Here is a 13,291-nt window from a genome sequence, read left to right as displayed (position 1 = left end):
AGGACTGTGGTCTCACTCTGGGAGAATTTCTTCCCACTCAAGAATGTGCTTTTCAGAGTGCTATGTACATTGCTGTCCTTTCTTCCCTCCCTTACCTCACCCCGTTTTTAAAGAGGAAACATGTAAATTCTCCAGTCTACTGTCATTTCAAGTATACCAAATAGTATTCTAATTCTTTTATGGTCTCTGATATATTCCAGTAAGAAATTTAAAGTCTTAATTAAACTGAATAAACATCTCTTAAAGTACTCTTTAAATGTGAGTACATCACATTTGCCAACAAATAATCCATTCTCAGTACTTTTTAGAGATACCCACACACTTGTGCACATATGTTTGTGTTGAAGGATTGAGTCTGTAAATGAACAAAGCACTGTTTTTAGTTTATATTTTGTTCACACTTCTCAATCAAATTGCAAATACTTTACCTGTGAGTATATTAGAAAGTTCATAAAACAAAATTTTTATTGTGTTATTTGTCCTAGAATTTACTTTCATAGGAATCCTGAATGTTTTGCTGCAACCAACATTTTCATTGCATGGAGCTTTGTGAGTCTAGGAATGCTTCACAGGTCCTCCTTGGTCACCTGGAACATTTCCTGTTAGGTCCCTAATCTCTCAAAACCTGAGTCAGCTGTTACAGCATAAGGTAGTGGGTGGCATGATTAAAGCAGTTGTAAGTGAACTAAGTTGGTAGACATAAAATTAAAATTAAAAACAAATTATAAAATCCCAGGATAAACAGCTTTAATAGTACTTTTTCCATGAAGTTCTTCAAAAGGATGGAGGCAGCAGAAAGAACAGCATATGGCAGAGACAGCCTGCTTACAATACAGCAGACTGTGCTCAGCAGGCAGATCTTGCAGTCTACACTCTGATAGATTCAAGATATCTGATTTGTTCACCATTTAAACCCAGTATTCTGGGACCAAAAGAATGGTAGCTTTGAGTAGGAGAAACAGCAGCCAAGAAGTCAGAAACATGACTCAAACAAGATGTTGAGTCTGAGGGAAAGTTGTAGTTCCTTAAAATGATGAGCCAGAAAACCAGCTTGGGGCGGGGAGGGGGGGGTAAGAAGGTGCTTTTCAACAAGTGAATGAGATTTAAAAGCTTTGGCTCCATGTCATTGAGAAAAATGATTAAGAAAACCTCTAAGATAAACATCTGCAAGATGTTAAGCTTTTCATGATGTGGTAATCCCACTTACATTTTCTTCTGCTAAGATTAGAGTCCCTGAAAGCAGAGCATATGGTGACTGTTCTGTGTCACTGTATTTTCTCTCATAAATACTTCCAGATCCGGATGGCCAAATGAAATATTTTCATATCCTAGATTATACAGTTTACATTTTTCTTTAAGCCTACTAGCCACATTTCCCTCCTGGTGATTAATAACAAATGCTGGCATTGTATATGGAAGAAAACCAAACAGAATCCTGTCAGGGAGCCATGGATGAAGATCTGTAAGCCTTAAGCATTAGACCTATAATTAGGGTTAGGGTTGGATTAGGATTAATACTCATAGTTCTAAAGCCAGAGTCATTCCTTCAAAAAATGAAATGTTGCAAACCCTAAAGAAACAGGCTAGCAAGTGGTCAGGTGCAATAGGTTCAAAGGCTAAATAACTGAAATTAAAGAGCATAGGTTTCTGAAAATACTCATGCATGTATCTTCCCCATTAGAGCAGATTGTCCCTGTTCAGTACCATGGACATAAGCTTAGAAAACAAAAAAACTAGAAAAGCTCTTTTAAAAAGAACTACACACACACACACACACACACACACACACACACACACACACCACACCACACACACACACACACACACACACACACACCACATACACACACCACACACACACAAAAACAGCAATCATTTTGTAGGAGTATATACATAGTTGGATTAGGTCATGTTATTTTTTTCCTCTTGTGCTCTTTTGGGTGGGTGGGGATCCTGCCACCCAGCTCCCAGATAAATCACACATGGAGGCTTATTTTTAATTCTAAATGCATGGCCTTAGCTTGGTATGTTGCTTGCCAGCTTTCCTTGACTTATCCCATTAATCTCTTGCCTCTGGGTTTTTTGCATTCTCTTACTTTTTTACTCTTACTTCCTGGCTTGCTGTGTAGCTGGCCCCTGGAGTTCTCCTCCTTCTCTGGCTGCTGCTTTTTTCTCACCCCAGATTTCTCCTTGTATTTATCCTCCCTGCCTGCCAGCCCCACCTATCCTTTCTCCTGCTTTGCTATTGGCCATTCAGTTCTTTATTAGACCATCAAGTGTTTTAGATAGGCAAAATAACACAGCTTCAGAGTTAAATAAATGCAACATAAACAAAAGTAACATACCTTCAAGTAATATTCTACAACATCCCCCCCCCTTTTGTCTAAACAAAAAAAAGTTTTTAACTTAAACATAGTAAGACTATCTGCAATGTCAATTACCAAGTAAGGATTACATTCACAATATTCTCTCCATTTGCAGTTACCATATTCAGAGAAAAATTCATTATCTATCCCATCTTAGTAAATCCAAAGTTTTACACCTAACTTACTTTCTATCATAACAAAAGAAAACTTCAGTATCTAGTCTTCAACTCCATCAAAGACCCAGAAGGATGTAATATTATTTAACAACAGAGATATTTGGCTACCTGGACAGTCACCCAAAGTTCCTCTGCAACATTGAGGCATTCATCTTCACCCTACAGGCCCAGAGTACCTGACAAACTTTTCAGTGAAGCAGGAAGTTTGAAGGACTATCCTGCCTTGCTTTGGTAAAGCTCAGCAGTCACTTTCTTGTGTGTCCTGCAGAATATCTGGCAAACTCTTCTGTGAAGCAGGAATTTTGAAGGACTGTCCTGCCTTGTTTTGGCAAAGTTCAATAGTCTTTTTCCTGTGTGTCCTGCATGTCCAGTCTGCTCAGCACATTGACAGCAGTCAACAGCAAGAGCAGTTTCTGTGACCAATGGCTAACCTTGCCACAAATGAAAGCAAACTCCATCAGGAGTTTCTTCAATGCCCATCATCTTCTCTGAAGTAAATTGGTGCTACCAGGAGCAGATGTGTCTCATTGTCATGAAAAATTTTATATAAATAAAACATTTTTTTTTCCAGACAGGGTTACTCTGTGTAGCTTTGCACCTTTCCTGGGACTCACTTGGTAGTCCAGGCTGGCCTCGAACTCACAGAGATCCGCCTGCCTCTGCCTCCCGAGTGCTGGGATTAAAGGCGTGCGCCACTACCGCCCGGCATTAATAAAACATTTTAAATACCACATTCTATAGGTCTTTGAAAGGTTTGAAGACCATCTATCTATCTAAAATAGATCTCTATATGATCTGGAAAGCATACCTAACATATGTACAAATTTGATTGTTATAAATGATAACTGCTAACCTATGTTTCCTGATTATCCTATATAGTTCATAATAGTAGCTTTTAAAAACTAGAACTTTACCTTACATTTTTAAATGAACTGCATAGGTATAATACCTTAAACAAGAGTATAAACACATATACAATATGTGGTAACAAAAACAACCATAAATTTGCATCAATATAGAAAAAGCCTTTAGACAAGAATCAAAACCTATATACAGTGTATAAAATTAACTTTAAATTTGTATCAATATACCAAAATCCATGCCAATATAAAATATCTGAGATTAATAGTTGTCTTTTATCCTATATTCCTATGTTCCCCTAAATATAACAAACATCCATGACCCACCAAATAACCAAAGACAACGTACCCCTGTATGTGGGCATAGTATTCTGAAAACTGCTTTCTGCTGTCTGTGGGTGAAGTATTTTTAGGGTCTCAGAAAGAAAATTTTGAGATAATGATCAAGTCCCAGGAAGACCAACAGTAACGTTTGCTGATAGATATCACCTGTCAAGTTTCAGGAGGTCTTGCCTGATCAAACCTGATCTATATTAACCCTGGAAGAATCCACAGCCTATCGTCTCCTGTAGGAACAAAACTCCAAAGCATTTTTTATTTCCACTTGACAAATACATTTTTTTGACTTTTTAAAAGTTAAGGCATTCCTAAAGTTTATAGGCTGATTTATTTCAACAGTTCCTCTTTCAATTCCAGGGCTCTTTGCATCTATCCTTTACTTTTTAACCATCAAAAAATTCAAAATCAACACAATAACATACAGAATCTAGACTCCATGTGTATCTCTCATCTCTACGTGGCTTATACTTTTTTATATTTCTTTACTTCTCTCTTTAAAGACTTTACTATTTTTAAACTATTTCTTTCTTTGACTCTCCATACCCTTTTTCTTTCTTTCTTAAGCCTACACACATTGCAAAACACACTGGAATCTTGTTAGAGGTTTTTCCATCTGGACTTCTTTTACTTCATATCTCTAGTCATTTTTGACTGCATGAGCAAACTTTAAACTGCTAACCCTCTGCACGTGGCTCTTGGCTGGCACTGCCCACTTCTCGGGTTATGAAAACCAAGTGTGAAACTCATGGTCAGTTGGAAGTTTGTCTGACAAGGAACTGCATTCAACCTTCCTGGAGTTCTAAAATGCTGATTCTTGCACTGTGGCAGGCATTTTTACTTAGTTTTTTGTTCCTACTTAACATGCTGGCTGTTCAAGGGCTTACTTTAAGGCAGAAACTCTTAAAGGAGCTGTATCTTTTTGTTTTCCTCAGCTATCTCAGGCCCTACATGGAAATATGGCCCCACATTGGGTGTCAAAATGTTGTTGATGGTTTTTTATTATTTTGAGGGACCAGCCACCTAGCTACACAGCCAGCCATGGAGTAAGAAGTAAGATAATGAGAAAAGCCCAGAGGCAAAAGGTAGGCAGGATAATTTAAAGTTAAGGAAAGTTGGCAAGAAACAAGTTGAACTAAGGCTGGGCATTCCTAATTAAAAATAAGCCTCCATATGTGATTTATTTGGGAGCTGGATGGCAGGCCTCCCAAAAGAGTAAAAAACAAACAACAACAACAACCATTTTAAGAATGACTTACTATAAATGTTTTATACTCATTTATAACTGACTTGCCCCATCTTTTTCCTACATTGATAAGAGGAGGCCACTTCACTGGGTGTCAACTGTGATTCTCCTTATACTTCAGATGTGACTTTGTCACTAGGTTTCTTTCTTAGAGTGTCCTTTCCATTTTATGTGACAGAAGCAACTTAGGAGAGAAATGGTTTATTTTAGTTCATAATTCCATGCTGTAGTCCACCATTGTGGAAAAGTCAGGGGTATAGGAACTTGAAGAAGCTGGTCAGTCATACCCACAGTCACCAGCAAAGAGAGAATGGATGCTTGAATGCTTAGTGCTCAGCTAGCTTCCTCCTGACATCTCCACAGGCCAACCTGATCTACACAATCTCTCATTGAGACTCTCTTCTTGGGTGGTTCTAGAGTGTCAAGTTCAAAGTTAAAACCAGTCATTACACTTCTCATATGATAACTCTAACTTGTCCATATAGTACAGTTCAGGGAAGGGGCCATTGCTCACTCTTCTTCCAAGAAACCTCTTCCTTAGATTCTTCACCATTTATTTTAAGACATTTAGGCAATGTCTAACTTCTAATTAAAATCCCAAGTCATAATATAAAATTGCATAAGAAAAGAAATAGAAACACACATTCATGTGTACATAACTGGATAATGACTTTTTTCCCATAAAGAAAGTAGTTTGTGTGGAGATATTAGAAAGAGACCTAGGGTGAAAATTGGAGATATGTCAGGTGTATTTTACCATACAATTTTTTATTCTGTCAACATCCATCTTTGAGCCCCAGTAGGGATGTATAAATACGACTGCAGACATGAGTCATCCTAAATTTCATTGTCTGATAATTTCATTGAAAATTTTCACAGACATGCATTTTTAACCAAATATTTAGTCAATAATACTTTCCATATAGTGCATGTGTGTCACTGTCCTGAGTATAACAACATTAATCTTAGAAACCTTACATCATACTGACTGTGAGCAGCCATTGAATATTTGGTAAAAGTGTGAAGGACATGATGAACACCTTCTCAGGCTAAAATTTCAGAGATTTTCTTAAGCAAATGTACATGTGCATTTGGCCATGTAGAGCTTGCCTGTTACTTTCTGTGGTAACTTTCTTATGGCTAGGTGAGCTTTACTAAGTCTACATAAGCAAAGTGCCCCCATTTCAGTCTGCTGACTACAACAGTATTCAACACAAGAACTGTTCAGTGCTCCCAGTCACTGTGGAATTGGTTTCCTAGGCAGCATACTATGTTTTATGTTTTACATTAGTATTGAGATACCCACTGGAGTTGGGATGTATGATTTTTTCACACCAAATCCAAGCATCTTATTTAATTGACATGGTTCAGAAGGTAACTGATCAGAGGGTATCCCGAATGTCTTCTAAACCCCGCTCTTGTGCTTTCTTACCATGCCAGTGTCTGATCTTACAGACTAAAGTGGAGCCAATGTAGCATGATTGGAAACAGATCACAAGGATGCGGGATTCAGTTGAATATAGTTATTTTAAGCAGTGTAAATTCTTTTGGTCAGGTTACTCTGACCAAATCAGGAATTGACTTCAAATTGACTTCAAATCAGGAACAGTTGGAACTGGGAAATGAATCTCCCCACCACCTTTTCCCTCTCCTGACTTCATGTTAGTTATCTTTTTAGTATATAACTTCATGGTTATCTTTTTAGTATATAACCCACTAAGTCCAATTAGTGCTGCCTAGTATGCACTTGAGCGTGGGATCATCCATGGAAGCAAAGGCAACCTGTGGAGGGACTATATGCCTGAAGAAAACTGACTCTCCCCACTCAGCAGCCATCAAATGACAATAGCTCTTCAGCTATGGATGGGTTCTCATGAGGCCCTTCTTTATCGATGCTGAAATGGATTGGGTCTACCTTGTGCAGGTCTTCTAACCTAACCTGGACTGGGTTGTTATACTCCACCCAGTACTAACTGAAAGAGATTTCTACTAGAGTTAGCATGTTAGAGTCTGATTTGTTAAAGACATTTTCTCAAGTTCTTAAGGTGTTCTGTTACCAAGTAGGTGTGGAACACATTGTGCCAGAAGCTGTTGGGTCAAGTTTAGTTGTAAATTCCTGGGTTTCCATTACATGAGCTAGCTTAGCATGAAGTGTTAGTTACAAGAATGAATGTATCATGGTACTTTTTAAACGTGAGCATTTAATATCATATGTAAATAAATTTATTTATTCAATATTGAGAGCCACTGGTAGCAAAAGTCCATGAGAGTATACAGCAATGACAAATAGTGTTCAGAAGGTTAACCTATCAGAACTAAGGGTTCTGTTAGAGGAATCATCATGCAAGGTGTTATGGAATTACTGCCTTTTGAATGATCTGGCTGTCTCTTGTTATTTTTGTGCAATAACAGCTATGATTCTCCCCATTTAATGTGCATTGCCATGTTATGTGTACATGTAATCTTATGATTGGATCTCAATCTTATGGGCACACATAATTGTGGATAATCTAGAAGGTGGTTTCTTGTTTAACTGTACAATTTTTATGAATAGAAACATACTAAAATAGGCTTCATAACTAGATCTATTGTTCCATGTGGACTGTAGACACTTAGAAGTCTTGTTCTCCATCTTTAGCCAATGACACAGTAAATATCGGCCAGACAAAGTGTCCTCATAGAACTTTCACAGAGCAGAATTGCAGGTGCCTGGCTTTGCTGTATCAAAACACTTCAGAAGAATTATAGAGAACCAGAAGTGATAGTGCAGGTGTCTGGCCTTGATATATTTTAGTCCTTCAAGAGATCAATAGCACCTATGTTGCCCTAAGCTTCCTCCACTGGTACCTCCCCACTCTGATTCAAATAACAATTAACACTTTGTATTTAATTCCACACCAGTTTTTAATGTAATATTTTTGGCTCAGTAGACTAATTATATAGGTCCTGAGATTCAGGTGACTAACAGAAAAAGACTATTAACTGACTAACCATATCTAGATATTATTAATCACATAAAATAGTACACGTATTCTTTGCCTTTTCCTTAAATCTCTCATTGGTTTAATTTCTTTCCTTGTAACCTTTGTAGCTATCCCTTTAAGAGATAGCCAGAACTTTTTACAACCTACAGCTGTTGTCAATCACCAAATAAGCTAAGTCTTTGCCAAGTGTGACTCTTATCAATATTTGTCCCTGAGAGTTTGTTTTGCAGTTTTTACTGACAAGTTGTTAATGAATGGAGATATATATGCTTGGGGGAACAAAGAGAGAGAAGATGGAAAAGACCTTGACAGTTATGAGAGAAAAGCAAGAAAATAATTGATTGAGAACAACAGAGATGAGGATGGAGATGGAAAGAACTAGGTAGAATGATGAGAGAACAGCAGGAGAGACTGAGAGGAGCTAAGTAAGAGAACAGAAAAGAAACTGTGCAGATAGATAGACTTGACTTAGAAGAATAAAGTGAATGGACTAGAGAACTCAGTGTGCTTAGATCCATTGAATATCCCTCAGATTAGAATCCTCAGCTGGTTGTTAGACTCTTCCACAGACCCTGGGAGCAAACAATATAGGTTGGACCTATTATTGTTTGCATTAATTCAAAGAATCTATGCTGGAAATTTACCAAGTACAAATGCACATATATAGTATGTGAACTACATATATGTATATATGTGTGTGTGTTATAGTATATAATTAACCCGGCTTCACTCTAGACCATGGATGAGTCCAGTAAGAGATGACATAAGGCCATGTTTGTTTATCAAGGACAACAAAAAAGTAAATAAATAGAAATACATCCCATACAAGTCATATTTGAAAATATGGTTGGACGTCTAAACAAATAATTACAGGCAACTAAGGCATGTTGAGAACAAGAAAAGTAGTCTTCCCCCATGGGGGAATACTCTAATTGGTTATCCAGTATCAAGTGGTCACTCCTGAAATCATGCACATGCAACACTGGACAAACTCAGCAAGTTATATCTATATATTTGTGCATTAATATGTTAGATACCTGCAACAATAGCAAGAAGGGAGGAGGAGGCCAGTAGTTTGGTAGGTATTGATGTGGGGAGCCATGGTGGGCGTTGTTGGAAGAAGGGAAGGAAATAGGAGGAAATGCTTTAGTGATATTTTAATAGAAGTATTAACAATAATAAAACTTCAAAAAGTAAAATAAAAATGTGTGCTCATGTTTGCTCCCTGTAGCTGCCTAACATGCTCTCACTTCCCAGCTCCTAATCTGTTGCTGGCTTGAAACCTTGAGAAAGTTTTTATATTATCTAGTAATTTTATCTCCTGTTTAGCAATATAGATATTTTAAAGTTTATATCTAACACCTACCTTAAAGGATCACAATGAGAGTAAACAGGCATAATGCTGGAAACCACTGCCAAGGTGTTTTCAAATCAAATGCTGAATTCTTAATTGGCAGGCAAAGAATGATGTATCCATAGTGCTTTGCCCTCAGATTTATTTGCTCATGGTCAGCAGCATCAATAACACCTAGAAATGTGCTGCAAACATGCACTCTCAAACCCAGCTCAAACCTGCTGCATCATAACATATCTTCTAATGAGATCCCGTGTTGACTCGTAGACACGGGGATGCCTGAGAGGCACTAATAGAGAAAGTTCACCTGAGACTCAGACGTAAATCAACCTTAAGTTGGGAGACTTGGATGGAGTTGGGTGCTTACCTACATCCCAGGACTTTAAGTTCACCATCTCTCTCATCCTTTCACAGACATCTGTAACAAGGGGGTATTAAAACTTCCTAGATATCATTGTTCTTTCTTTAGCCCAAGCTGTAACTAACAGGATTTTTTGAAGCACATTTTCATGTCTACCATAATATCAAGAGCACTGTAATTTTGTCTTGTTTTTCACATTTTTAATTATTCAGCTGTCTTATTTGTCACTGTTTGGGGAATTATTGCAAACTTATGTCTAAAACGCTTCTGATTAATGCATATTTAGGCAACTAAGCAGATGCAGAATGGGCTGACTACTTTCATAAAATTAAACATTGATGAAACATGTATTTGCACAGCAATAATGATGCCACATGTGCATAAATAATGACAGATCTTCTTCCCTAATCATCTCAGGGTGAAAATAATGAATGGGAGACAGATTTAGAAAACATGTCTGGCTCACCATGTGAACTATTTTCAAGTGTATTTGCACATGTGAATAAAATTATGTTAATTTATAGCTTCTATTAGCACATAAAAATAAAAGAATTTGTAATTAGGTTTAAAAGATATGGGTTATATCAGATATGTCAGGATATGTCATAATTTCTAGGGCTTTTTATAAATCATAGAAAATATGTGTTTTAGGGTAATCTTTTGCAGTTCTGCAGATTAATTTTATACAAGGTATGTTCTGAGGTCATAAGTTATTCTAAGGTATATCTTTACATGTCGAGGATTGAAATCTATCTTGTGTTTGATAGCATGTCTCAATTTGATTGGCAGGACTTTTTTTTCTTTTTTGTGAGTAACGTGATCTTAAATTCAGTTGTTGAAGACTGTGATCCCTGAGACTTTATCCCAAAAAGAACACCTCAGTGAGTGAAACAGATCTCATCTCTTGCCAACAGTCAAGCAAGAAGGGAGGCAGATGGTGAAGAAGTCAAATCAAGGAGGACATCGGCTTTCACAGAGCTGAAGGGAAAACAAGAGAACTCTGCATGAGAGATTAGGAAAGCCCAGTGGGGGGGGACCCCGCCTGCTGTGTCTGTAGGTAGACATTCAACTTGGGTTGTAGTCCATGGTGGGCTTCAGCTTGGTGCTGTGGTTAATGGTATGTCCGGTGAGAGCCAATCAACTTGCCATTTCTATTATGATGCACATTGATCAGTAGAGGTCTGAGAGGGTGGGACCTTTTAGAAGCACCTTTTAGCAAACTCTTCTCTTCTACAGGAACACACGCTTCTTGAAATGTATATTCCATTGAAAAGGTTTAAATGGTTGTTAAACAGTCTGTTTGTTCTTTTAGGTAATATCAAGATTATCAAACAAATCAGCAGTCTCACAGGTATGGCTGGCTTTTGTTTTATATTTTTATTTTTGTTTTTGCTTTACTATGTGGCCAAGGCTGACCTAGAACTCAACCATGGTTCTGAATGTTTTGTTCTTATCTAGTTCTGGTATCATGATAAGACAGGCCTCATAGAATGAGGTTTGGTAGTGTTCTTTCTCTTTCCATTTTACAGAGCATTTTGAGGAATGTTGCTGTTAGATCTTCCTTAAAGGTTTAATAGAATTCAGCAGTGAGTCCAGCCCTGAGGTTTTCTTTGTAGAGAAGCAAAGATAACTCTTCAAGCCCTATTTCTTGCTTACATTGTTTATATCATGCAAGAGCATAATGTCTAGGATTATATCCATTTCTTCTATATTTTTTTTAAAAATAAAGTTTCTGAAGTATTTGTTTTCAATCCTTTGGATTTCTTTTGAATTATTTCTAATTTTATTAATTTGGATTTTGTTTTACTTTTGGTTCCTCTGAATAAGGGTTGCCAATTTGCTTTGTTATTTCAAAATGTTAATTTTTGTTTGATTGAGTCTATGCATGGTACTTTGCTCTCCATTTCATCAGTTACTTCCCTGGTCTTTATCATTCCTTAATGCCAACTGCTTTGCACTAGGTTTGTTGTGGTGATGCCACATTAAAGAAATGAATCTTCTGATTGGTGTCACTTCAAGCCTGATCTGATCTGTTTGCTTCTCTCCATGTGGCCTGTCTGTCTGTCTGTGTCACATCAGCCACACAGATAGCACTGCTCCTTATTTTTAAACATCACATAAAACATGGTATGAGAAAAGAATGAGAAATCTTTGTCTAAAATTTTTACCAGAGTTTTACAAGAGAAGTGCTTTTCTGACCCAAATAACACAAAGATGTTATCCATCTGTATCCATATGTTGCTTCCAACATTTAGTGTGGCTAAATCATTGTTTTTAATGTCCACTGCTTTCAGCAATGATATCAATGATATTATATTTAGCCACTTCTCTCTCTCTCCCTCTCTCCTCCTCTCTCTCTCCCTCTCTCCCCCTCTCTCTCTCCCTCCCTCCCTCTCTCTCTCTCTCTCTCTCTCTCTCTCTCTCTCTCTCTCTCTCTCTCTCACACACACACACACACACACACACACACACACACACACACACACTATTCTGTCAGTGGCATGAAAGGGTCATAGTTTAAAATTAAAGCATTGCATTCAGTGTACCAGGCTTAATTATTTTAGGTCACCAACCTGCTCAAATCATGATATGGAGACTTCTTATTAGTTATGAATGTTCTGCATTATCTTAGCACTTATTTAAATCTGTTTCTATTTATCTACATTTTGCCTTGGGGCTTTTTACCTTTCTTTCTTTGTGTATATCTTACTTTTGGGCTTCCTCCAGTATCTGACTGCCTGACCTGGCCCTGGGCATGTCCCTCTCTTTTTCCTGATTCTCTCCTCCTTCCTCTCTCTCCTGAGCCTAGATTTCTCCTCCTACTTATTTTCTCTGCCTGCCAGCCATGCCTATTCCTCTCTGCCTAGCTATTGGCCATTCAGGTGTTTATTAGACCAATCAGGTGCCTTAGGCAGGCAACATGAAACAAATGCAACACATCTTTACATAATTAAGGAAATGCACCATAAATAAATGTAACACATCTTTACATAGTTAAAATAATATTCCACAATAATTTAGTTTAACTTGTAAATGCTAAGCACATGAATAATAGTAGTCACACGCTACTGATATATGAGAACATATGTGAGCTTTTAGGCCCATTAATATTCACTTTATGAAATTAGGAGTTGTAATTTTGATGCATTTATATTTATAATTGCTGTATCTTTTGTTCCTTTTGTTAATATGCCCTAGCCTTTTTTCGTCCCTTCTAGTTTTGGCTTGTAGTCTTCTTTATTAGAGATCAGAATAGTCAAGACAGCTTGTTTTGGCCTACCATTCCCTTAACATAGAGACTTTCTTCTTGTAGGCACTGTCTGCCTATCAGTGTCTTTGCCAATATTTTGTGGAGACAAAAGATAGCCAGAAATAATTTTTTAATCTAGAAAATCAGTCTAATTTTCTTTTTTTGGTGAATTGAGGCTATTTATATTTAAGGTTTTTATTGAGAGGTATTTATCAAGTACTGTGATTTTATTATTTGTCTTCCTGGTTGATTAGATCATTGTGTATATTCTTTCTTCTCTTAATATTAGGGATTTTCTGGTTTACATTTTGGACATTGTGGATTTTTTCTCAGCTTTCCTTTTTTCCTCTCTCTTCTC

General features: G+C 37.3%; 1 protein-coding gene across 2 annotated transcripts in view; it reads left to right on the top strand.

Annotated features, from left to right (window-relative positions):
- Window positions 1-13,291, top strand: part of Kcnh8 (potassium voltage-gated channel subfamily H member 8) — a 373,224-nt gene that overhangs the window by 334,866 nt on the left and 25,067 nt on the right. For both annotated transcript variants that reach the window (XM_076557538.1, XM_076557539.1), the window contains exon 12: window positions 10,996-11,034. In XM_076557538.1, the coding sequence (XP_076413653.1) occupies window positions 10,996-11,034 (39 nt within the window). The remainder of the gene's footprint in view (window positions 1-10,995; window positions 11,035-13,291) is intronic.

This window comes from Peromyscus maniculatus, chromosome 21 (genome assembly GCF_049852395.1).
Source record: "Peromyscus maniculatus bairdii isolate BWxNUB_F1_BW_parent chromosome 21, HU_Pman_BW_mat_3.1, whole genome shotgun sequence".
In the NCBI taxonomy this organism is placed as follows: Eukaryota; Metazoa; Chordata; class Mammalia; order Rodentia; family Cricetidae; genus Peromyscus; species Peromyscus maniculatus.
This window is presented reverse-complemented; position numbering and strand designations above follow the sequence as displayed.